This window comes from Triturus cristatus, chromosome 3_1, assembly GCF_964204655.1.
Source record: "Triturus cristatus chromosome 3_1, aTriCri1.1, whole genome shotgun sequence".
NCBI classification, from domain to species: Eukaryota; Metazoa; Chordata; class Amphibia; order Caudata; family Salamandridae; genus Triturus; species Triturus cristatus.
Window position 1 is genome coordinate 673,796,474 of NC_140583.1, and position 23,606 is coordinate 673,820,079.

Below are 23,606 nucleotides of genomic sequence, written 5' to 3' on the forward strand. Positions count from 1 at the left end.
AACCCAGTAAAGATAAAAGCTTTAGTCTGCCCAGCCCAGGGGCAAGAGTGCTGGGGACACGCCAGCAGGGCGCAGCTAGGTAGGCCAGCACAAGGGGCCTCAGAAACAGGGTGTGCAGTCCTTAGGCGGTTCCCCGTGGCTGGTCCAGCAGCCCGCCGGCCACGAGTTCCAAGTAAGCACCAGTTCACATGGTGTCACAGCCCCAATATCTATATTACCCAATATCTTTGTTCTGCTCTGGTACAGGGCTCTGAGCCCGGTCCAAACCAGTTCTGGGGGACACTTATCAAGTTCACAACACTCCCCATTGTAAGTGTAGGCCCTGGCCCCAGACACACCACAGAGGGGTGGAGCCGTCATTGTGGAAGGCAGGCGCAGCCCTATTCAGGTTCAGGCGCTACTCCTCCCACTTCTTCAAATGCAGACCAGGCCTATTGAGCCTACGCTGACTCACCCAGACCCTCTAGAGCCATAGCACCTCCCCAGCCCCTGTCACTCCAAAGTCACAGTCAATACACAAGAGGCAGGCACAAAGACACATAGCACACAGAAATGCCCATTTCTAAAAGTGGCATTTCTAAAATAGTGATAATAAATCTGTGAACTCCAGTACACAGCATTCACCACTATTCCACACATAACAAACTTGATCACGCTACTCCTCTCATGTCCGGAATTACCACTGGAACACATATCCGGTAATCCCCAATGCACTCCTATGAGAGGGCAGCCTCACAACAGTGAGAAACCAAATTGTCTGTTTGCCACTACCAGGACATGCCACACAGTTAAGGCACATGTCCTACCTGTTACCTACCTTAGGGGTGACTGCTATGTAGTGAAAGGGGAGCCACACATGTGGCAACCACTTTGTGCCACGTCACAGCAGCAGTATACTGCGTGTGCAGGCCCTGCAATTGCAGAGGCCTGAGATAGGTTTGAAAGGCTACTTTGGTGGGTGTCACATGCAGCGCTGCAAGCCCACCAGTAGCATTTAATTTACTGTCCCTGGGTATATGAGATACCACTGTACAAGGGACTGTTGGATAAATTAAATATGCCAAACAGGTGTAGACCAGTCTTACCAAGTTTACCATAGAGAGCACATGCACTTTAACACTGAACAGCAGTGATAAAGTGCCCAAAGTCCTAAAACCACCAACAATGGGTCAGCAAAAATATTGGAGGAGGGCAAAAAGTTCTAGGATGACCCTGCAAAAAGGGCCAAGTCCAACAATTATGCACCATACATTTGCTTTTGCCACAGCACCCACATCTCAGCAGCAGCAAATGCAGAAACATTTGCTTTTTTTCTAAGATGTTAAAGCATCAGAGAATCATATCGTCCACTCAGCCGGGGAAGTCTAACCCTTTTATTTTATACTCCTGAGTGGTATGTTAATGCTTTGTATTTGGAGCAATCGCTAGGTACTATGGCATTCTTTCAGTGTTCTATAAGACTCTATCTAGTACATCATTTAATTACTTTCTCAGAAGTTTTTCCAGCTGTCAAAATTGACCAGGAACACAAAACAAAATCTACATTGCCACGGATGTCTTAAATTTGCTGGTTCATTTTCTAAATGCATTCGACTTTAGTACATTCAATTCTGCTGAATTCTAAAGATTAAAACCTGTGATGAAAAACCTTTGAGTGAGAAGGAAAACACATAATTTGCCTGAACTCATTGTACACAATTATGACAATGGTCATCATGTTCTTAACTTATGCTGAGAAGAGTCTTCCTTGGGGTACTGTGGTGTAGAGTGGTTCTGTGGAGATTGATGTGGTTAATGTTTGATTATTGGGTCTCGTGTTGATCAGTAAAATATTTCAATGTTTTCCTTTGTATTTAATTGCCCGTCAGTCAGTTTTGGGGCTGCTTAGTACCCGGCCTAGTCGTGTCTCGTTCCTTTCAGGCAGTGCATCTTCTGTGTCTCACTTTTCATGTTCAGGGGTTTTTTGCAGCATTGGTTCAGGTTGCTCTTTTTGTTGACGGCTATCTGTATGGGCTCTGCATGCTTTAAATGATAAAGCATCACTTATTGTACAACCCATTTACGATTTTAAAGCCGCAGTAAATTATGTGAAATGGAAGAAGTTAGCCCTACCAAATGGAACATTTATTGATTAGCTTCTCTGTAAAGCCATCTACACCCTAATTCATGTCCTCTCTTGGCACTTCCTGGCGCTTTGCACTTTCGTAACCTGCCTTGCAAATAGAGAGATTTGATGCTTTAGTAGGATGTCTAATATGTGCAAGTTCAAGACGAGGTTATTACTCTCTAATATGACCTGCAACTGGAATTTTCACGTGACCACTACAGTGCCAGTGGTCAACAGCTTTCCAGGTCGTCATGTTTTCTTTTGTGTACAGTCAGAGCTAACTCTTAACTTCTCATTCTTTACATGTGCCTTATCAGCATATTTACATTTAGTCATTGATTTAGCGCAGATGTAGTGCATTATACAAACATCATAAATGTTGTACTTAGTGTAGTGAGTTACTTGATCTTACTTTACATATCCCTTTAAAAAGTTAGCTTCTTTTTTTTTCCTCTCATTTTTCCACACTTATTGGTTAACTTTTTTTTGGTTTGTCACTTTTTGAATAGTTTAATTACAATTTTTTATGTGCCAAAACAGCCATCAAGCATCATTTGCTTATTGCCAAAAATAGTGTACCCGATTATAAATTAACTGAAAAGATAGAAAACACATTCTTCCAGGAGCCAATAAATATTCAGGGTGCTATAGCTCTAGAGAAACTTGTATTTGATGTATATGATCTTGCAGCAGGACTTATTGTTATTATATGATCTTCCTGCACAGCCAGAATCACTGGGGCTTTACTAACCAATGATATAACTGAAGTGATCTGTGTCTGTGTCTGTGTCAATAATGTTGAAGAGGGTGACAACACAGTAGAAAGTACAGGAGTATCATATAAGGGAAAATTCTCCGTACCTTGTGTTCCAGCATTAGGGTCTGTCCCAACCTTAGAATCTGTTGTTCCTGCCAGTGCAGCTGAAGGCTCCTCGCATATCGTAGGGCTGTCCTTTCTCATAGTTGTAGAAGTATTTGTGCTGGTATTCATTATTTCCCTATCCTCGATTCTGCCATTCTGAGTTTGTCCACAAGGTGTCACTGTAGACTCAGGGATATCCACGACTAATGGAGAAACGGTTGATTTCAGTACTGAAGAGACCGGAGCAAGTACTGAAGCGGGAGTTTTCCGAAGCAATTCAATCACAGATGGACCAGCTGCGGGTGTACTCGGCTGTTGTCTCGATCCCCTTGCTGATTTCCCAGCTCCTGCATCACGATCAGTAACATCCCCACAGTCCTCCAAACGTGTGCCGCCTCGTTTCACTGCCAGCTCTTTGTCTCGTAGAGCCTGCTTCGCTGCTCTAGTCTTGGCTGCAGCAGCGGCTATCGCAGCGGCGTTTTTTGGCGCCATGCCTCCAGGGACACAGAAGACACTCCGTGAGGGCGAGGCTGTGTCTGAGAGCAGAGTCGATTGATCCGACTCCAAAAGTCCGTCTAGCTTCACTCGCGTAGCTGCCCCAGCAGTCTGTATACGGGCAATTAAACGCAACACAAGTACCCCAATCAAGGAGGTGCAGAACGAAAAACGTAACTGTAATGCACTCGGGTCCGGTGCAGAGTTCAGAAGTCGGTCTTCCAGTCTGTTCCCGGACATCACTCCAGGATCGCAGCTAGGATTTAAATGGGATCGAGAAATGGGGTGAGTCCTTTAATTTTCATCATTGTTTAATTAATTTAGTCTTCTTTTAAAGCGCTGGCTTGGGAGCTGCCTCGTAGCGGTCTAACAGGCCGCCGCCATCTTGCCTCTGTTGACCCAACAACAACAAATGCTTTTTCATAGATCATATATTGCAAGAACAGCCCATATGTAATGGGCTAGGAGGTGATCAGGGGACTGCAGATCCTAGAGCCATCTCAAAAAATCTGGGAGACTTGTTGGAGACCTCCGACGGCAAGGAAGAAATCGATGGAGACGAGATAACCCCCGACCCTACCGACACCGACAGGGACCCTTCAGAATTCTATTCAATATCGGAAGGGATAGAAGACGAAAGATGGTCAGATGATTCTGAACCTGATATTGAATCTAACAGTGGTTCCGAGACGGAGAGTGACCATGCGGTGAGAACAGCAGAGTCTAGGGAAAATAAAAGAGCTACTCTACGGAAGAAAAGGACCCAGGGGCTGACTTGGGATTACTCCCCTTCTACTGTGTTGGGGTCCCAAGAACATGCCATCGGCTCTAGACCGAAGCAGCAGTGCTCTCCACATCAACAGGATGCTACGCTCTCCACGGTGATGGATACTGTCCTCCAGGCTATTGCCTCCCATCGGGAAGAAACATCTAGGGATGGACGCAAAGCACAAATAGCTTTACAGAAGGTCCAGGGCGTAGTTCGTAAACTGTCAAGATCAGTTAACACCTTCAATACCAGAATGACAGAAATGGAAGATCGTATAGTCATTAACGAGGCAGAGGCTACGGTCACACAGGAACAAGTTAAATTACATGAAGCAGAACTAACTGACGTCAGATGGAAGCTCGAGGACATGGAAAATCGCTTACGACGCAACAACCTACGCGTCCTCGGAATTCCGGAAAATATCGAAGGTACTGATATCCGAGCCTTCATCATCCAACTCTTTAAAGACACACTTCCTGAGCTCTCTTCATGGAACTGGGAGCTTGAGGTGCAACGAGTGCATAGAATTCCAATCACAATGAAAGGCGCTAGGAAACAAGGAAATTATCCTCGAGCAGTCCTAGTATTTTTTGGAAACTTTCTTCTCCGACAAGCTGTCTCAGATAAAGCCAGGCCAGAAGCTCGGCGGACTCGGGACTCTATTTCCTATTTTGTTAGACCGGATTTTTGTCACACTACGGTCGAAAGGAGGTGGCGCTTGCGACAACTTATCAAACCTTTTACGGAGAAGAAGGCACAAGTATACCTTAATAACCCAGCTAAACTGAAAGTTCTATATAATGGCCAAACCAAATTCTTTACTTCAGAAGTAAAAGCCAAGGAATATTTAGATAGCCTCACTTAAAGGCCTATTAGTGATGTTTAGGAATAGAGAGATCAAAGGACTTGGATGCTGGACTTGATGAATAGGGAGAGGTGAATAGAGACCATATTGGACATTACTGAGACTTTATATAGTAACAAAGATATATTAGATCAAGTTGTCTTTATGTGCCTCTATATGCCTCTCTATACCTTCTTTATTATTTTCTTTTTCCTTCTTTTCTTTTTTTCTTCTTCTTCAATAGTTTATCTTTTTTTTTTTTTTTAGTCTAGATTTGGCTTGGGAGCGTCTCTCCATCACTAAAGACTCTCATAGAGTCCAATTGCCTCACATTATGGGTGGGGGGGGGTGGGGGGTGGGTCGCAGGGGTTTGTAGGGAGTGGGATGGGGAGGGGGTGTGGGAAGGGGGGTGGGGAGGGGAGGGGATACGGGGGGGGAAAAATGCAGAAATGAATTTGATCTGTAATATAAGAAATCTTAAAAGCTCTTTGGATACGCTAATCTCTTTTAGCGAATGGAGACCTACATCAAATATGACTAATGAGAACGGAGTGAGGAAAATCAGTGTAATTATCGAATTTAATGTTGGCTGGTGGTGGTGTAAATTATGTAATACTGATGGTACTGGGTTAAAGGGAAATAGGTCTGAATGGGGAGAGTAAAATTGCGATGCTGGAACGTGTCGGGTCTCAATGACGGGAGAAAAAGAGCCCAGCTTTTTCAATTGTTACGACAGGATCCTGTCGATATTCTCTGTATTCAGGAGACCCACATAGCTGGACGTGATAAAAATTTATTAAAAATCCCCGGATTCAATTTGATAGCAGCAACATCTCAAACGTCTAAAACACGGGGGGTCGCCATTCTGGCAAAACCTAGTTTGGGTAGTCCTAGACGCCGCCTTGTCGATAAAAATGGTAGGTGGGCTGTCGTTCAATTAGAGTCGGATATAACCATCTGCTCACTCTACGGCTCCAACCTGGACGACCCACAACTCTTTATCGAACTTGAATTAGAACTGGCTTCTTGGGCCGGTCCACTTATCTTGTGTGGGGATTTTAACATAAATATTGAAAAACTAGTGAACAACAGACTCCCACAGAAGTATAGTGGTCGGAAACCTAAAGTTTATAGGGCTATATCCCATTTGATGGATAGTTATGATTTAAGGGATACGTGGGACAGTTTAAGACAGAAGGATAATGGCTTCACCTATTATTCTTATCCCCACAACAAGTATATACGACTAGACTACATTATGACATCAATACACAGGACAGCTTTAATAGATATAATTAAATCCCCCAAAACCATCTCTGATCACAACGCACTTACGTTAACTTTTGAACTGGATAACTTTAATAGACCTAACACTCAATGGACGTTTGACCGAAAGCTTTTTTTTAATCCAGATTATATTAACCATATTACATCATGTGCTCAATCTTTCTTTGATAGTAATCAATATAGTGCATCCAGATTCAGCGTATGGGACTGTTTTAAGGCAGTAATTAGAGGAGAGACTATAGCTTTTGTAGCTAACCGTAAGAAAATTCAGAATAGCATTAATAAACAACTTAATGCGGAACTTATTAATCTGGAAATAATGCATGCTAAACAAATTCAGCAAGGAATATCAACCTCTGACACATTGCAAAAATTACTGATCTTAAAAACAGAAATTAATAGCTCGCTAACACAAAAAGCTGCAGAAATTTATCAAGCCAATAGAGACAGAATTTATGAAGCAGGGGAAAAAGTAGGGAGGCAATTAGCTCTTAAAACTAGACAAAAAGAAACATACAAAAAGATAGAGAATATTGAATACGAGGGTCAACAGTACACCTTCCCTCAAGACATTGTGGAAGTCTTTCGTAAATACTATCAAAAATTATACCAAAATGATAATGAACATCTATCTGCAAGAGACATAAAAACTTTTCTCAGTGAGTGGCTATCGGAACCAGAGGTATCTAGAATACTGGATCAAGGAGATAGAGAAGAATTGGAGAAAGAAATTACAATGGTAGAACTAGAGACCGCACTATCGGACCTAGCTAACGGGAAGGCGGCTGGCCCTGATAGGATCCCCCTAGAGCTATATAAGGTAATGGGTAAACAGATACTACCCTATCTATTAGATCTGTTTCTTGGAATACAACATCACTCAGCTACACCAGAGTCCTGGAAATACACTAATATAGCGATATTCCCAAAAAAGGGGAAACCCCCCCAGCTTCCATCTTCATACAGACCTATATCACTTATAAACTCTGACTCAAAGCTATACTCCAAGATACTTGCAAACCGAGTGAGGGGGGTCATTAAACATCTGGTATCCCCTTGGCAGCATGGCTTCATCCCCGGGAGAGGAACAACTGACCATACCCGTAGAGCCATTGCCTTATTCGACATCATGGCTGCCAGGGGGGGAGAAATGTCGATGGTCCTACTCGATGCCGAAAAGGCATTTGATCGAGTGTCTTGGCGGTTTTTATGGGAAATTATGGAATTTAACAACTTTGGCCCAGGCTTCATCAAAGCCTTAAAAGCCCTTTACATCAGCCCAAGGGCTAAACTATCCATTGAAGGCTTTGAGTCGGAGTTTGTAGAGGTACAGAGGGGTACTAGGCAGGGCTGTCCTTGTTCCCCGATATTATTTGCCCTAGTAATTAATCCTTTAATTTTAAAGCTCCTTAACTCCCCTCAAATACAACCAGTTAAGGTGGGCTCATATTCTACCAAAATATTGGCATATGCCGACGACATTGCTGTGCTTACAACCAAACCGGCTGACGCAGTGGCAGAAATAGAACAAATAACCCAGGTTTTTGGATTCTATTCTGGCTACTCACTTAATAGAGACAAAACCATGGTTTTATGTACTAACAACACTATATACGACAGCCCCTACAAAGTCAAAAATGCTACCTATCTAGGTGTGATTATTTCTCCTGAGGTAAAAGAAATTAACTGGCTTAATTATGATCCCTTGATTAAAGCAGTAAAAACAGATCTCAAGAGGGTAGATAACTTACATCTATCAATAATAGGGAGAGCGAACTACATCAAGATGAGTATATTTCCTAGAATACTCTATCTATTCCGGGCTATCCCATTGATGGCCGACGGTAGTATTGTTAAAATCTTTGACTCCACAATATCTAAATTCATATGGAATTATGGTAAAATAAGGAGAGCATTACCACTATTAACCCTCCCCCTACATAGAGGCGGCCTTGGTATCCCGAACTTGACGTTCTATCTCTGGGCGACATTACTTCAACAAATGGGCCTGCTCTTTAGAGTAAAAGCGTCTAATTTACCCAACATAGACTCTTATATTCCTTCTATCTTTGAACTTGGACTAGGTGATAAATGTCAAGGGCTATTTCTGAAACAACTCGAAACGTCCTATTACAAAAAGACTAAGTTTAAGGTGATGGGAGATGCATGGAAAATCTGGAAACTTGCCTCCAAACAACTAGGAATACCTAAAATAACAAGATACACCTCTCTTTGGTACAGTAAGATTATTTCAGCATCTCTGATAGATAATGTCTCTAAGAGATGGGAGAATAAGGGCATATATACACTCGGTCATTTTTTTGGACAGAATATTACTCCATCTTTTGAGGGGTTACAACAGAGATTTGATATTCCATCTACAGATTATCTAAAATATTTTCAAGTCTTTACCAACATCCGTAATTCTAAACTTAATATCAATTTAGGTAGTTTCAATTTTTTCTCTATTATTGAGGAACGAGCAACTAGGATAGGTACCCTATACGATATTTTTTCTCAATCCTCTAATGATGACCTAGATCGTGTTGAGAGTTCCTGGGCACAAAAACTCGGAAATCCGGATGTAGATATTGATTATTCCCTAACCCTTTATACAACATTATTTCTAGCATCTAACCTTAAAGCACAATACTTTAAAACTATTTACGACCTTTATTTTACGCCGGCTAAACTCTTTACTTGGGGACTACGACTAGATGATTGTTGCCCTAGATGTAGACAAGGACAGGCAAACTTAATCCACATGTTTGCCGAATGTCCAAAACTAGACAATTTACAAATACTGATTGGAGGATTCTGGACTCAAGTATTTGGGCGGAATCTTAGATCTTCCGCTACCCTATATCTTTTAGGTTACGATGAATCCTTAGGGTACAGTCTGGAGGAACAGAGGATTGTTTTCTTGGGCACTGCCGTCTTTCGTATTATTCTGGCGGCTTCCTGGAAAGACACCAATATACCAACCTATCAGATGTGGCTCAGTCGATTCCTCGCCATATACAAGCAGGAGACAGCTATATATAGTACAAGAGGTAGGAAAGCTAGAGCCCGGGGTACTCAGATTTGGGCCCCAATCGCCAACTGGTACTCGAAAGTAAGATCTTCCCCCTGATAAGAAAAGGATTGACACTTTTATTTTATATTTCTTATCTCCCATTTCAGCTGTTCATATGCACTGGGCTGTAATGATTCTGTTCTCTTCTTTGATATATTTTCTTTCTTGTTGTTTTATTAAGAATGTATCATGTTTCTAAAGAAATTGTTTGAATGAATGTAACAGATCATATTCAATAAAAAAAAAAAAAAAAAAAAAAAAAAAAGGACTTATTGTTATTTATATCAGTTCCTCTGCACATTAATTTGGGATTGAATTGTAAATGTTTTTTTTGTTTCCATTGTTTTATAGAGAAGCTGGCAGAAAATGTTTTACAGAGCTCTCAAGTTCGTCTTGAACATGTGTCTCAAACACCTTCAAGTTACATTGAAACGTAAGAATGTCCTATTTCTTACAATCTCTTGTTTTTGTGTAATAAACCAGAAGAATTGACTTCTCTTCTACAGAGACTTTAACCACATAGTAGGAATCTTTGAAGCCATTTGAGGGATTGTGATAGGGAATTGAATGATGACCAAAGGAGGTACAATTTGTTTATTTAGTGATTTTGGTAACACACATGACCATAGTATGGGGGCAACTAATCAGATCGCACCACAATAAGAAGTTGTTAATGTATAATATGCATACATAGCAAAAACAAGTTGGTATGGGAATGCACTCCTTTCCTTAAATTATTTTATCCTTTGATCCAAACACTGTGTGTTTAAATGCATGCGAATAGAAGCTGTGAAAACGTCCCTTATCACAGCTATTTTGAAAAATTTCCCAAAGGGCACTTTCCTCGCGCACCCGTCTGTCGCACTGCTGAAAGGGGAATAGTTCCTGTGTAGACCACTTCCTCCAAAGTTAACCATATTTTTTATAATGTGTCGATCATGAAACCAATCCTTATGTCATACTACTTCCAATGTATTTCATCACCACCGAGACAGCATGATTGCACCATAATTCTTTATTTAACAGTTTCCAATGCCTCCTGCTGCCAATCCAGGCTTTCAAACAGTGACACGTAAGGTCACTCGTGTTTCAAATTGGGCTCATTTCATTCATTACACCCAATGCATTTCAAGCCTTGCGGCTCTTCGTCAGGGGTTCACTAAAACAAATAGAAAAAACAGTTCAACTCGCTGTTCAATCTTACAGTGTACACAAAAACGTTACTGATTGCGATGACTGCACCCTCCCCTCACTGCCTACCACAGTCTGAACACTCCGAAAGCAATCCGATATTCACACTAAATGTGAGACCCCCAGCATGTTTAACCCTCCCCACCACAAAAAATTCTGCACACGAAATTACAAACCAGATACAAATCACTCAACCTTCCTGTGCAATGCTTTAAATCTGCCTCACCCCTCTCGATGTGCCCATAGTCATCAATCATTCAACCCAAAATACAAACAAAACCTCCTTCTCTTTATCCAAAAGAATCAAAGCCTTCCCATTTACCTTCTAAACGCCACAAACGGCAGCCTAACCTCTTGTTAGCACTTTCCTTCCTCTTCCCAAAACTCGTGATTGTTCTTTATGCTGCTTGGACCACTTAAATAAATGCTTCCCCACATGTGTCCAATTAAAGTACGTGATTCACTACTAACCCCATGACCTGTTTCATGATAAACTCAAAATCCCACAATGCACTCTCATCCCCATAATGTCAGAAAATAAAAACAGAACCGAAATCATGCTCCACCCCCTAGTGACCCCACATATATCAAAAATGTGATCACATTTTCAATAACATAGAAGTACAGCACATATTAAATTCATACTTAAGAAACATAAACCGAACTAATATGCATACATGGCACATTTATTGGAAAGATATCTATAGACAGTGTAACGCCAACATAGCAGTTAAACTGCTAATATGAATCCGGTACATTTGTTGGGAAAATTGATTGACAAATGGTTTTAAAGCCTTCTGCGTAGTAGCAGGGATCCCACTGTCAAAAGTGAAACATTTTAATGAGTGTTTGAAGGAGAATGAATCTTGCATAACAAGTTCTCATATAAAATGTCTTCTGTGCTAAATTCTCACACTGTATTTTATCAAAACATAATTCCTTTGAAGAACAACTTCAGAAGTCCGGAGTGTTTTTATATCCAGTGATAGAAATTGTACATCTATAATAGATCTGTGGCACAGATGGCAAAAGGCTAGTGATAAATGGAACTTCAAGACTTTCACATAAAATACTTCCCAATGTGCTTCTCAAGATCTTTAAACATGTGGGGTTCTAAACATCGTACCTAAAAATCAAACTGTAGACATTTGAATTGTTTGTACACAGAGTGTCAAATGTACAAAGCTTTTTACCAGTTGCAAACCCTCTTATTCAGTAAAACAGAGAGTAGAGGCTGGTAAAAAAGAAAATCTTTGGCTAATGTGCTAAACACATACTATGATTTGGAAAACGTTTTCTGAATTGAAAAATGGTTTTGAAAATGGTCTGTATTTGACAGAGCTGTGTTTTAGGAATCCCTTCCAAATATCAAATTGATAAATTACCAGCTCCCAATTTGGAGTAGTAATTTATTCACAAAGGAGGAATGGTCTCCATTTGATCCATTTTTCTTTGGGAACCAGAGTGGTAGCTGTATGGGGATTGGAAATGGCCCAGGGGACCTCTGCCCACTCTCACTGATGTTTTTCAAATTTTGAAAAAAAAGAATATTTTTATTTTTAAGTAGCCCAGTTTCCTTTAAGGAAACTGGTCTTAAAAAAATAAAATAGCTTTGCAGTTTTGAAATGCAGTCACAGAGATGGTGCTCTACTGCTCCATCAGGCCTCAATCCCTGTAGTTGTTGCCAATCATAGGAGGACTAAATTGTGACCTGCCTAATTAATATTCATTCGTCAGGTGGTTATTCCCTAACCCCCTCAATTCCTTATTTTGCAAACCTATTAGTACATTGTAAATAATTTGCAAAACTATTAGTACATAGGTCAGCTCGTTAAATTAGATACCGCCGCAAAATGCCAGGTCAACTTTTGGAATCTCTTTTTGTGACTGGTATTTTAATACGTCACCAAGAATAAACGTAAAAGCAGCAAGTTCCCAAACAAATGGTTTATATAAAAGAAGCAGACAAGAACATAATTTGAGCAATAGAGGAGTTCACTGTTAATTGCAAAATTATTCAAGACTTGACTGGCACTAGGATAGTAAGATAAGGGACCATATAGCCACCAGTCAGAAGTCTAATCAAAAACTCAGAATTGTATTATAGAAAATACAAGCCTTTGTGGCCCTCGAGGATATTAGTTACTAAAATTTAAATAATTAACATCAAATAGATTAAAGGACTAACTCACCCCAATGAACAAGCAACTTTTACATTGAAACTCATTCTAGAAAAAAGTATGTATTCCCAGGTATCATAAACATGCTCTCAAAAATATTTATTGGATTTTAAAGACTCCACTAACTTTAGTCAAATTGCCAACACCGTATTTTGTTAACATTTTGGAAAATGTTGTAACACAAGTTGGCACTTTATTTGAAATTAGGCTTTCGACTAGGCTGTTGCACAAAAGCTGTTTCTCCTGCAATATGTAACCAGATTTTCACCAATACATTTCGTTTTCAATAAATCAGTATAATTCTTAGGCAGTAAAACTGCTTTCAACAAACAGAGTGCAGAAACATTGACATCATGCACATCGAATATTTCCCGGTGCTCCTCTCTTGCATTCAGGTCTACGCTTCTCCATTTGTACTTGTGTCTACCCCAAATGATGAGCTTTGTCTCTGTAGGGATTACAAGACACTTGATATCACATTGAAAAACATTCCAACTAAATATTTCGTTATGCTGAAACAAATGTGACTTTCAAACATCAAAATCTAAGCTTAACATATCACACCGTATGTATTTATTTTGGAGGTTTAACAGCTGGGTGAAGTTTCCTAGATAGGCTGTTACGTGTGACTACTTTCTGCCAGTGATTGGGACCACCTTTTTTCCCTGAGAAGACTTTGTAGATGATGGAGAGAACCATGAATTTGATCATGGCATATCCTTTAGTTTCTGTGTGTGAATACCTTGAAATGTTTGATCACTGTCGAACCTTATTCAGTTATAACTGCTTAGTTTCTTCCAATCAAATGTTCTAGGGTACATTGGCTTGCTTACAAAAAAACTGAAAAGGACACACAGGCAACAAAAACTCCAATTCATGATCGAAAAGGCGGCTTTAAAACATTTTGTGAAAATGAAACTTTGAGCATGAACTCAGACGCTGAACCTTATACACATGTTAATATTGAATATGTGTATTAGTAGAAATGGGCTTTGTGCAACTTTGTGGGAAAATCTTAATGCAGATATCAGCATTTTTGTGAATTTTAAAACCAGAGGACCACCATTAGCTGATAATCCTGTATCTCAAATGTATTTTAATATTGATAAACAATGTTATAACTGACCTGCAGAGATTCCTCACTTTTGCATATTCCCCGGTGAAGATGGTATTCAGAAAAACGTTTTCTATAGCTCTCTGGCACAGACAAGTGGCGTCAATTCTGTTGCAACATCAGCAATGGAGTTGTAATTACATCGCAGGGATCATAAAGCCTTGAGACCAGGCATTCAACAGTAGTTCAGTTTTTCCACACCTATCAGTGCTATCTGCAACCTTGCTCTCTTGTGAGTGATGTCTCAGAGTTCAAATTTTCTTAGGATCTAAATGGTAATTTCCTCTCCTAAAAGATCAGGCTTTAAACCATGTGGGGGTTATGATGGTCATATATCTATCACGGACCTGGGCAACAACTCTTGACTCGAGACATGATATGTAGTTGTGCGACGTCTGTTGAGGAATGCACTGTAAGGCCATCAAAGACGGCAAAGCCAAACTCTTAATTATTTTTTCTTAAGATTGAGTGGAAGTTGATGTTGGACAAGATCGAGATCATGACAGAGATCAAGGTCCAGACTCGCAATCTACTCCCTCTACCATGTCTTGAAAGAAAAAGCACTGTTGAGAAACCTAGCAATGATGGGCTGGTGAGAGGCACCTGGTGGTGGTTTGGGTGCCAGCGGGCGATGGGCGCGCTCCACTGCAAACCATGTCAACAGTGCACCCTCTGGCATCCAGGACTTGGTCCAGTTCTCGATGAGGGTCACCGCCTGACCTTGTTCAGTCCCTTCAGGAAAGCTCACCAGTCGTAGGTTGATACGCATCGATCGATTTTCAGCGTCCTTTGCCCTCCTATGGAGCTCCCACGTGTGGCTGCATGACTTGCTCTTTCAATTGGTGTACCTCATCCTCGACTGTGGAGAGGTTGGATTCAGCTTCTGATATACGGGCCGTGCCGTTGCGGAGGTCTTGTCGCATGAGGGCCGTGTCAACTTGAACCTCACCTATTTTGTTTTCGACAGTCCTGTGAAGAGTGTATGGCTTGGAGGATTGTGTTAAGAGCTCCTTCTGGGAGGGTTTTTTTCTCTGGGATAGCTTCGGTGGATCCAGGGCCATTGGAAGCGTGCTGGTCCATTCTGGTTTGTCGTGGATGGTTTCGCCCCTCTCTTTCCCCACGGTGAGTGGAAGCGGTGAGCGACAACTCTGCAGGTCTGTTTTGGGACCACACAGCCAGTCACCACTCTGGGTCTAGGGTCAGTCACGGGTGCGGCCCCTGTCAATTGTGGGGGTATGGACCTGGATCTTCTCAGGCGGGGAGGTGAGCGGCCGGGTGCACCCCTCGTGTGTTTAAGCAGTTAGGCGTCCCCTCGCCTCCTCTAGAGGTGGCGGGCCAGGGCCCCTGAGGGCCTGGGGTTCCAGGCCGAGAAGCGGGTACCTTGGGGAGAGTGGGCTTCCGACGAACGGGTCTCTCGTTTCTTCATTAGCAGTCTCCCCGAAGGCGCCAAGGGGGACATGATCGGGCTGCTATCGCTGTTCAGGTCCTCTCTTGCGTCTCAGGTCAGCTCGTATTGATGTTGAGGTCGCTTGTATTGCAATGTGAATGGGCCAGTGACAAGCTGGCCCTATTGTCTCCCCTAGGCGCGCGGTGTGTTTTTACCCTGGCCGCGCTCGGGCCACTACGTTCGATGCCTTCCCCCACTTTGCCAGGGCTTGGTTTGGTCACATTAGGGGTACATTTCTTGTAGTCTGTTTAGCACTGATGTGGATGTGGAGCCAACCTTGTCCCTACAGAGTAGCCAGACACCCTCGCAGGATACCTTAGGGTGCCCCCTTGACAGACCACCGCACATGCCACTTGCCCAGGTGGGGCGTGTCGGAGGCTGCTTCCAGTGCAGGACTCTTCAAGGAGCGGCCTAACTCATGGTTCTGATTTTTAGGCCCCCACACCTCCGCTCAGGCCGCGCTGGCATCCGGGGAGTGGGGGAGGCAGGGCCCTGTACTCCACACTCACACCGCATTGGGCCGAGTCTCTGGCACACTCCGGTGCGCTAGCCAGCCCACGTTGCGGTGGGGGTTGGCACTGGCCCCCAATGTCACAACCAGAGGCTCTTAGGCACGATCCCCCTCTGCGTTGGCCCAGAGTCTCTCCAGAGGGGTCCCCTCGTGTCTCGTTGCTGGTGTTCGACATGAGGCGGACTCTGTCAGTACCTGGCTAGGCCCCTCGCGGTCCCTGGTTTAGGCCTCCACGAGGCCGGTTACAGTGTCCGGTGGGGGATGGGGAAGTCGCACCCTTCTGCTCCAGATCCAAGGCCGGTCACAGGCGGCCAATGCACCAGGCCTACACGAGGTCTCAGTGTCTGTGGTACTGGTAGGGGACTCTTGGGGTCCTCCCGCATCTTCAGGACCTCGTCTCTCCTACTGCCCCATCCGGACCCAGGGTGCAGTCCTGCCGCTTGAGGTCGCCATACAGCTGCGGCTCTCAGGGCCTTACTATCGCTTCTCCGCCAGAGGGAGCCCCCCTTCTTCCCTTGGTAGCCAATTGCAATCCTCCACCGCTATTCAGGGACAGAAGTCAGGCACTTTCCACGTTGTTGGTGTGCACCCCCGCGCTCCTGGTCCTCTAGTTTTCCGGGCAGCTCCGCCACAGGCTCCTGGCTCTGATCCGAAGCCAGACGCTGAGGTGTTTGGTGTGTGGGTGTCAGTGCGCGAGCAATGCACTCAGCAGGCCCCCGCTGCACCCACCTCCTGCTGTCAGTCTCGGGCGCACACCCGCCAGTGATTGCAGGTGGGGGAGTAGTTCCCGGGCCTTCGGCGGCCGCTCATCGTCTGACCGCGCCGACTCCTCCGGGCGGGGTGCTGGCGCCTCTTCACTGGTACACGGCCTCCAGAGGTTTCTGATGTGCTGCAGGTCATCCTCACGTCGGCCGAGGCCCTGGGTCCGCCATCTTACCTTGTCCTGCCACCTCCATGCGGAGCCGGTCCGCCACAGAAATGCTGCTTAACTGGGGTCAGATGAAGTGGTGATCCGCCGCCGGTACTGACGGACCGGCACAGCCAGTGGGGATTACGGGATGTTGCCGGTAAGCCTGTGGACTCGGAGCGGATGACAGATGGGTCCGGAGCACTCTTAGAGTGCGACCGCCAACTTGACGCTCCAAGCCACGCCCCTTCGCAATGTTTTCTAAATGTACACCATTAGTACTGCTTATTTAAGTACTGTGGGACTTCCACCATGACGACAGGAAAGTTTCAAGCATATGATTCTATGAAAGATGAGGAATATTTTTTTGCTCCTCAAGCTTTTGAAGTTGCTTTTATTACCATGGCCTGTTTGCACTTTGAGGTACTCTTAATTATGGCCTTAAATGCTTCCCATACAGTTTAAAAAGTGAGATAATATATCAGCCATTAAAGGCCTTGTAAGGGAATCTCCAGGGTTTAAAATGTTGACCCATGGAAGGTATTGCAAGCTGAATTATCATCAGTGAATGATCCAACAGTGAGCTGGGTCTTTTATACAAGTGATCCTTGTTAGAATGGAAGTTTCACAAAGCCGCAAGTCAATGTGGGACATGGAGTCATGTACTGTGGAATAGTATTAAAAAAGAAAACCTTAAGTTGCCTATTTTGTATCTTCCTGCGATACGTAATGTCATTTGTTCCTCAGGACAGTTGAGAATTTTATGGGTACTGAAAAGGATAATGTGGAGGTAAGCCTTCCATTATAAATCAAAGATTTTTCATTCAGGTTGGTAGTAAACAGGAGTTTATAAGGAGTGACCGATACAGAGACCTCATCCACTAGAAAGCCAGGTCCAACTGCCTTTCACAACACCAATTCCAACCCTGCAACCACCCACATTCTGATCCCCTACATCATTACTTAGAAACCAAGGTTGATCGAAATGAAAGAAGTGCAAAATACCACAGTTAACTTGCTATTTTAAACTTCGTCCTAAAACATATGGGGAAAGTGCAACTTTTCTCACAATAGTCCAGGTGGTTTGTTTACTGTTCTCACTTTTTTACGTAAAGCTAAACATTTTCCAAAAAGTTAGAATCATTGTGCAAGTTCGACCTATTGCGTGTTTTTAATTATTTTTTTAAAAACCTGACTTGTATTCAACTAATTTTAATATATTTTGTCCTTGAATATTCAACAGCTTTATTGATGAGTTTGATTTTACACTACAGATTCTATATTTATTCTTCATGTTTGTAAACATGCTCTTTCTTTCGTATGAAAGAGCAATGCACCAAGGATTTAAGTGATTTTGGGAAAGGTTATGTGTGACCATGCATTATAAGGGCTAAATTAGCCCCTGATGTACATGATAAGGATATTGCAAGTCACCTTGGAGCTCAATCACCTCCTAAAGCAACTCAGCCTATGGTCATTGAACTCCTCAGTGACTTGCAGTATCCTTACAGTGTACGGAATAGGGTACTTAATGCTATCAGTCACACAAAATTGCCATTAGAAAGCGGATGGTCTCTTCAAAACATCAGGAGAGGTTATCCCCATAACTGAACTGCGGACTATTCTTTTTAAGGGAATTCTTTAAGGGAAGTTGACTCTGTGCTATTAAAAATCGGAAATGATATGTCCACGGGGAAGAAAGTATTCAAGAACAGCAGAAAAGAGGAAATAGCAGGGGTATTTAATCCATGAAAACAGACTTTTTAATCCTGGTTTGGCTTCCCAACAAAGCATTTTATGATGATGCCACGACAAGCCAATATCAGGGCTCCCTGGATTTTGTGAGACTTGTAAACTGGTGGGGGAGAAAAGACGGCAGCAGGCTGAGGTTGCCATGAGTGCACATCTTCTCCTCTTCTCTTGTCCTAATGGCTGTAGTTCCTGCTGATCTGCATACAAAGGACAGATGAGGCTGTAATACTTCAGGGCCTCACTTATTACAGAATTAGCTTTCTGGAAAGTCATTTGTGCATCCCTAGCCTGAGTTTCTGGAATAGCTTCAACAAAGACAAGTGTCTGTAGTGGCTGTGGAGGATTTTAAAGGCCGGAAAAATAATGTGGCCTGCTCTAATTCAGTGATCGCTCTGGGGATGTCTGAGCTGTGGTTGACTTCCTCTTCACAAATTGGCCAACCGATTTTGAAACTGCTTGCAACGCAGAAGGAGATCCTTGTTAGGTAATTTGCCAGTTAGGATTTGTCTTTGCCCTTTTCCATCTTATTGGTAGCAGAGTTGTTGATGGAGGCCGACGGGAGGAATGAGGCTGACCAACATGGACTATGACTTACATTTGCGAACTCAGAGCATGCTGCTGGACTGCCTTGGGGAGCTGTATCTCACCAGAATATCTCCCATGCAGAGGAGCGGAAACAAGATGATATTGTTGCCTCTCAAAATAGTTCTTTTTTTGGTAATCTCTTGACGAGTGAGGCCGCACTCACTGCGACTCAGCCCGCTAATGCAGTATTATATACAAGTAATGCCTAGGGACAAATATACAAACTCTACAATAAGATGAAGAAATACTTGAATTATTTCTTCCTGTGAGTTTTACTCTCGAGAAATCTGCGTCTTATTTCAATCGTGGTCAAAAGGCAATTCAAACAATAAGTCTTTAGAAATATTTTCTGAAAACAAACACTTTTTTTATATATATATTTTTTCAAATTTTAATATGTGTGTACATATGCAATCATCTATTCTTTTTTGTTGAAACATTTTTATTATTTTCCAAATCAACAATTACTGCTCATTACACAACGAGTCCCCGTGTCCCAATGGAGTACCGTCCCTCCTAACCCCAACTCGTTCCCACCCCGCCCCCATGTCAGTGTGCCCCTGTCCCCTACCTCACCCCCGATGTGCCCCCCCCCTTTCAATGAAATCATGTACGGACGCTCAATCCCTCTCTGTGCAAGCAGATCTTCCCTCTTGTCCAGGCCTCTGGTATGTGTCCAGGGACATCCGTCCTTCCCATCCCATCTCATTCCCCAGTCCCCCTCGCCTCTTGCCTATCCGACGTGCTCCCTCCTTCCCCTGCCTCAGATAGCAGCCCCTGGAGTTCCACTACCAACGCTTCCCATGCCCTGGCCGTCGCTAGCGCTTTCTCATCGTCTCTGCTAAGAGCCAACTGCACCCGGAGCGTACCCTCCGCCCCGCCCATCTCACTAACGCTGCCCTCCACCGCAAAAAGCTAGGCCCCCCCGGGATTTCCAGTGCATGGTCAATTCTCTCTTGGCCAATATCAACCCCAGATCATAGAACTTGCTAGTGACCTTCGTGCGACGGGTGTGGGGAAACCATAGCAATAAGCAAGCCCCCATCTCTGGGGTAATAGAGCGGTCTGTCACCTGATTCAAGCAGTCCACTACCTCAGCCCAATAGTCGCCCAACTGCGAACAGGCCCAAAACATGTGGCGAAAATCTGCCCCCTCTCCCCCACACCGTGGACATGGAGAGTGTGCCCCTCCGAAATATTGCAAGACCTTGGCCGGCGTCAGATACGCCCTATGTAACGTGAAAAACTGAACTAACTGAAACCGTACGTTCCTCGTCCCCTTCCATGCCCTCCGCACTAGCGTGGACCATGTGGTCTCAGGGATCGCTTTCCCGAGGTCCGCTTCCCACTTTTCCCTCAGAGCGGCCAGAGGGTGCAAGCCCTCCGTCGACAATCGTCGATATAGGCAAGTAATGGCCTTGGTCGTCCCCGCCGCCATCATGACATATTGGCAACCCGCTGCAGTCGGCGGTTCCGACAGCCCCATATTCCAATGCTTCTGGAGGCTCGCCACCAAGGCCGCATGAAGCAAAAAGTTCCCCCGTGGGAGCCCGTAGGCATCCTGCAAGTCCTGGAAGGACAACACACCGTCCCGGAATAGGTCCCCTACCATCTGTACTCCCAGCTCCTCCCAAATTGCTAGCCCGGACCAATCACCCCCATGCGGGAGCGCTGTACACATCCATTTCCGGGGCGTACGGGCGGACTATGGCTGCCCGCCTTTGACACCTATTCCAACACTGCCGGAGGGTACGCTCCTCCAGGGTTAACTGAGTTAAGTCCAGTCGCTGCTGGAGCACCGTAAAGGCCAGCACATGCTGTGGGATCAACCTGCCCTGCGGGCCCTCCGGGCCTCTATACTCCCGGGCCACCGCCTGCGTGAGCCACTGAAGCTGGGCCGCCAAATAGTACCATTCAAAATCGGGGGCTGCCAGGCCCCCCTCCGCTCGTGGCCGCCGCATCGTGGTCAGCGCCACCCGCCGCCTTCCCGGACCCCAAATGAAGCCCGTCGAAAGTGCCCGTAGTCGCGCGAAATATGACGCCGGGATCCATATAGGAAGTGTGCGGAAAAAATAGAGAAGGCGTGGCAGCACCACCATTTTCAGCAACGCCACCCTCCCGGCACACGAGAGCGGGAGTGTGCTCCAAAACCCCATACTACCCCGCAGACCACGAAGTGCCCTGCCAACATTCCCTTCCAACAAATCTGCTTGGGTATGATAAATGTTAACCCCCAGGTAGCGCAAACAGCTGCCTTCCCACCGGATTCGTCCCCCCGTCTGCGGTGTCCTGCCGCCCTGTGACAACGGAAACAAACATGTCTTACCCCAATTGACCTTCAGTCCAGACATGCGACCGAACTCCTTCAACAGGGCGACCGCTCCACTTAACGCAGCAGTCGCGTCCCTCAAAAACATCAGCAGGTCGTCTGCATACAGGGAAATATAGTGGGCGTCCCCCCTCAGGGAAACTCCGGAATAAGCACATCCCCGTCGGGCGTGAGCCGCCAGGGGTTCAACAGCCAGCGCGAACAACAAGGGGGATAGGGAACAGCCCTGCCTCGTCCCCCTCCGCACGTGGTAGGAGGCCGAGACAGTAGCCCCCGTCTTCACCCGGGCCGTGGCACCGCTATATAGCAAGGTGGTCCAACGTACAAAGTCCTCCCCCAAGCCGAACTCCCGCAGCACTCGATACAGATATGGCCATTCCACACTATCAAAACCTTTTCTAAGTCGACCGACAGTGTGCAGGCCTCCGGGTATTCATCCCGGTCCAGTTCCATCACCCGCAGTAGCCGCCTAATAGAGGTGGCTGTGCTGCGCCGAGGAATGAAGCCCGCCTGATCCGGGTGAAGAAACTCTGCTCAGAATTTTGTAGTCCACCGTCAGCATAGAGAGCGGGCGGTATGCTGTGCGCGCACCCGCCTCCCCACCGGGTTTCAGCAACGGTATCACTATCGCCTCCCGAGCGGAGGCGGGCAACTGCCCCAACCTCCATGCCTCGCTATACAGGGCCTGCAGCTGCTGTGCCAGCAGATCCGGGTAGGCCTCGTAAAACTCGACGGGCAAACCATCCGCCCCCGGGGTCTTTCGACGGGCCATATGCCTAATTGCCACTCGGATCTCACTCAGCGATATCGCGCCCCCAAGGTCTTTCCCAGTTTCCGGGTCCAATCGAGGCAGGCGGGCTTCCAACAAAAAGTCCACAAGGCCTTCAGGTTCCCGCTCCATAGTACTATCATATAACCCAGCATAATAGCTGGCGAACCGCATATTAATCCCCACCTGGGAATAGACCGGCACCCCTCCTTCCTCTACCAGGGAGAGTATTGGGTCACCGCGCGCCGCCGGGTTCGCCAACCACGCCAGGAGGGATCCCACCTTATCCCTTTCCGCATGCGCTCGCACAAGATAAGTTTTAGGATCGTAACACCGAAGCTGCTCCATCCGGACCGCCACGCTCTCCCGCGCCTCTACAACCGCAGCCACCTCGCCGTCCCCTTCCTGATGCGCCCGCTCCGCCCCCCGCAACCGTGCCTCCGCTCCGTCCACCTCTTTTAATGCAATCATCTATTCTTATATACACTTACAAAACAAAAAAACAATATTTACACTTAATCAAAACATATATCTACTCCTCCTCATTGCCCTATTAGTCAATATGGATGCTCTCAAATTTTTCAAGAACAAACATTCCTTTTATAAGAGGATCACCCTTCAAAGAAGTACTAAGAGGTCTGTTACTCCAACCTCAACCTTTTAACAGTACTTTCCACATATTTAACAGTGCTTCAAATTCACATGGGTGTCTTCAATTTATAGGTCGACGCGTTTCAGCCCTAATGGTATCGGGCCTCATCAGGACTAGGGCAGTTGAGCATAATTTTCTCAATCGTCCTAAAGAAATTAAATTAAATATATTTGTTTACCTATACAAAATAGACACTACTATCTACACACATTATACATATATATATATATATATATACATATATACACAGGTACATACGGCCCAAAGGCCTTTCTTAACCCCTTCGCTGCTAGGCCTTTTCCCCTCCTGTGCTAAGCCTTTTTTGGGCTATTTGGGGTAGTGCGCGCTTAGGCCCCTGTAACTTTTTGACCACAGTAGGTATCCACGCCAAATTTGCGTCCTTTTCTTCCAACATCATGGGGATTCTAAAGGTACCCAGGGTTTGTGGATTCTCCTAGAGGGTTACCAGAAATTAGTCAAAATACAGCAACATTTTGTTTTTTTTGTAAAAAATGGGGAAAAGTGGCTGCAAATGAAAGCGTCTGGGTTTTTCTCTGCAAATGATATCAAAAAATGGTTTGTGGGGCTGAAATCACCATTCCTCCAGCTTTTAGGGAATGACAGATTCTTGTCATAAATCCAACATTTTTTACACAGTTTTGAAATTTTTCTGGGACATACCCTATTTTTGCTATTTTTTGTGCTTTCAACCTCCTTCCAGATAATGGT

At 44.8% G+C, this 23,606-nt stretch overlaps 1 protein-coding gene across 6 annotated transcripts in view; it reads left to right on the forward strand.

The window, feature by feature from the left end:
- Positions 1-23,606, forward strand: part of NAP1L4 (nucleosome assembly protein 1 like 4) — a 1,162,803-nt gene that overhangs the window by 261,172 nt on the left and 878,025 nt on the right. For all 6 annotated transcript variants that reach the window (XM_085644739.1, XM_085644737.1, XM_085644738.1 and 3 more), the window contains one exon: positions 9,792-9,873. In XM_085644739.1, coding sequence (XP_085500865.1) covers positions 9,792-9,873 — 82 coding nt within the window. The remainder of the gene's footprint in view (positions 1-9,791; positions 9,874-23,606) is intronic.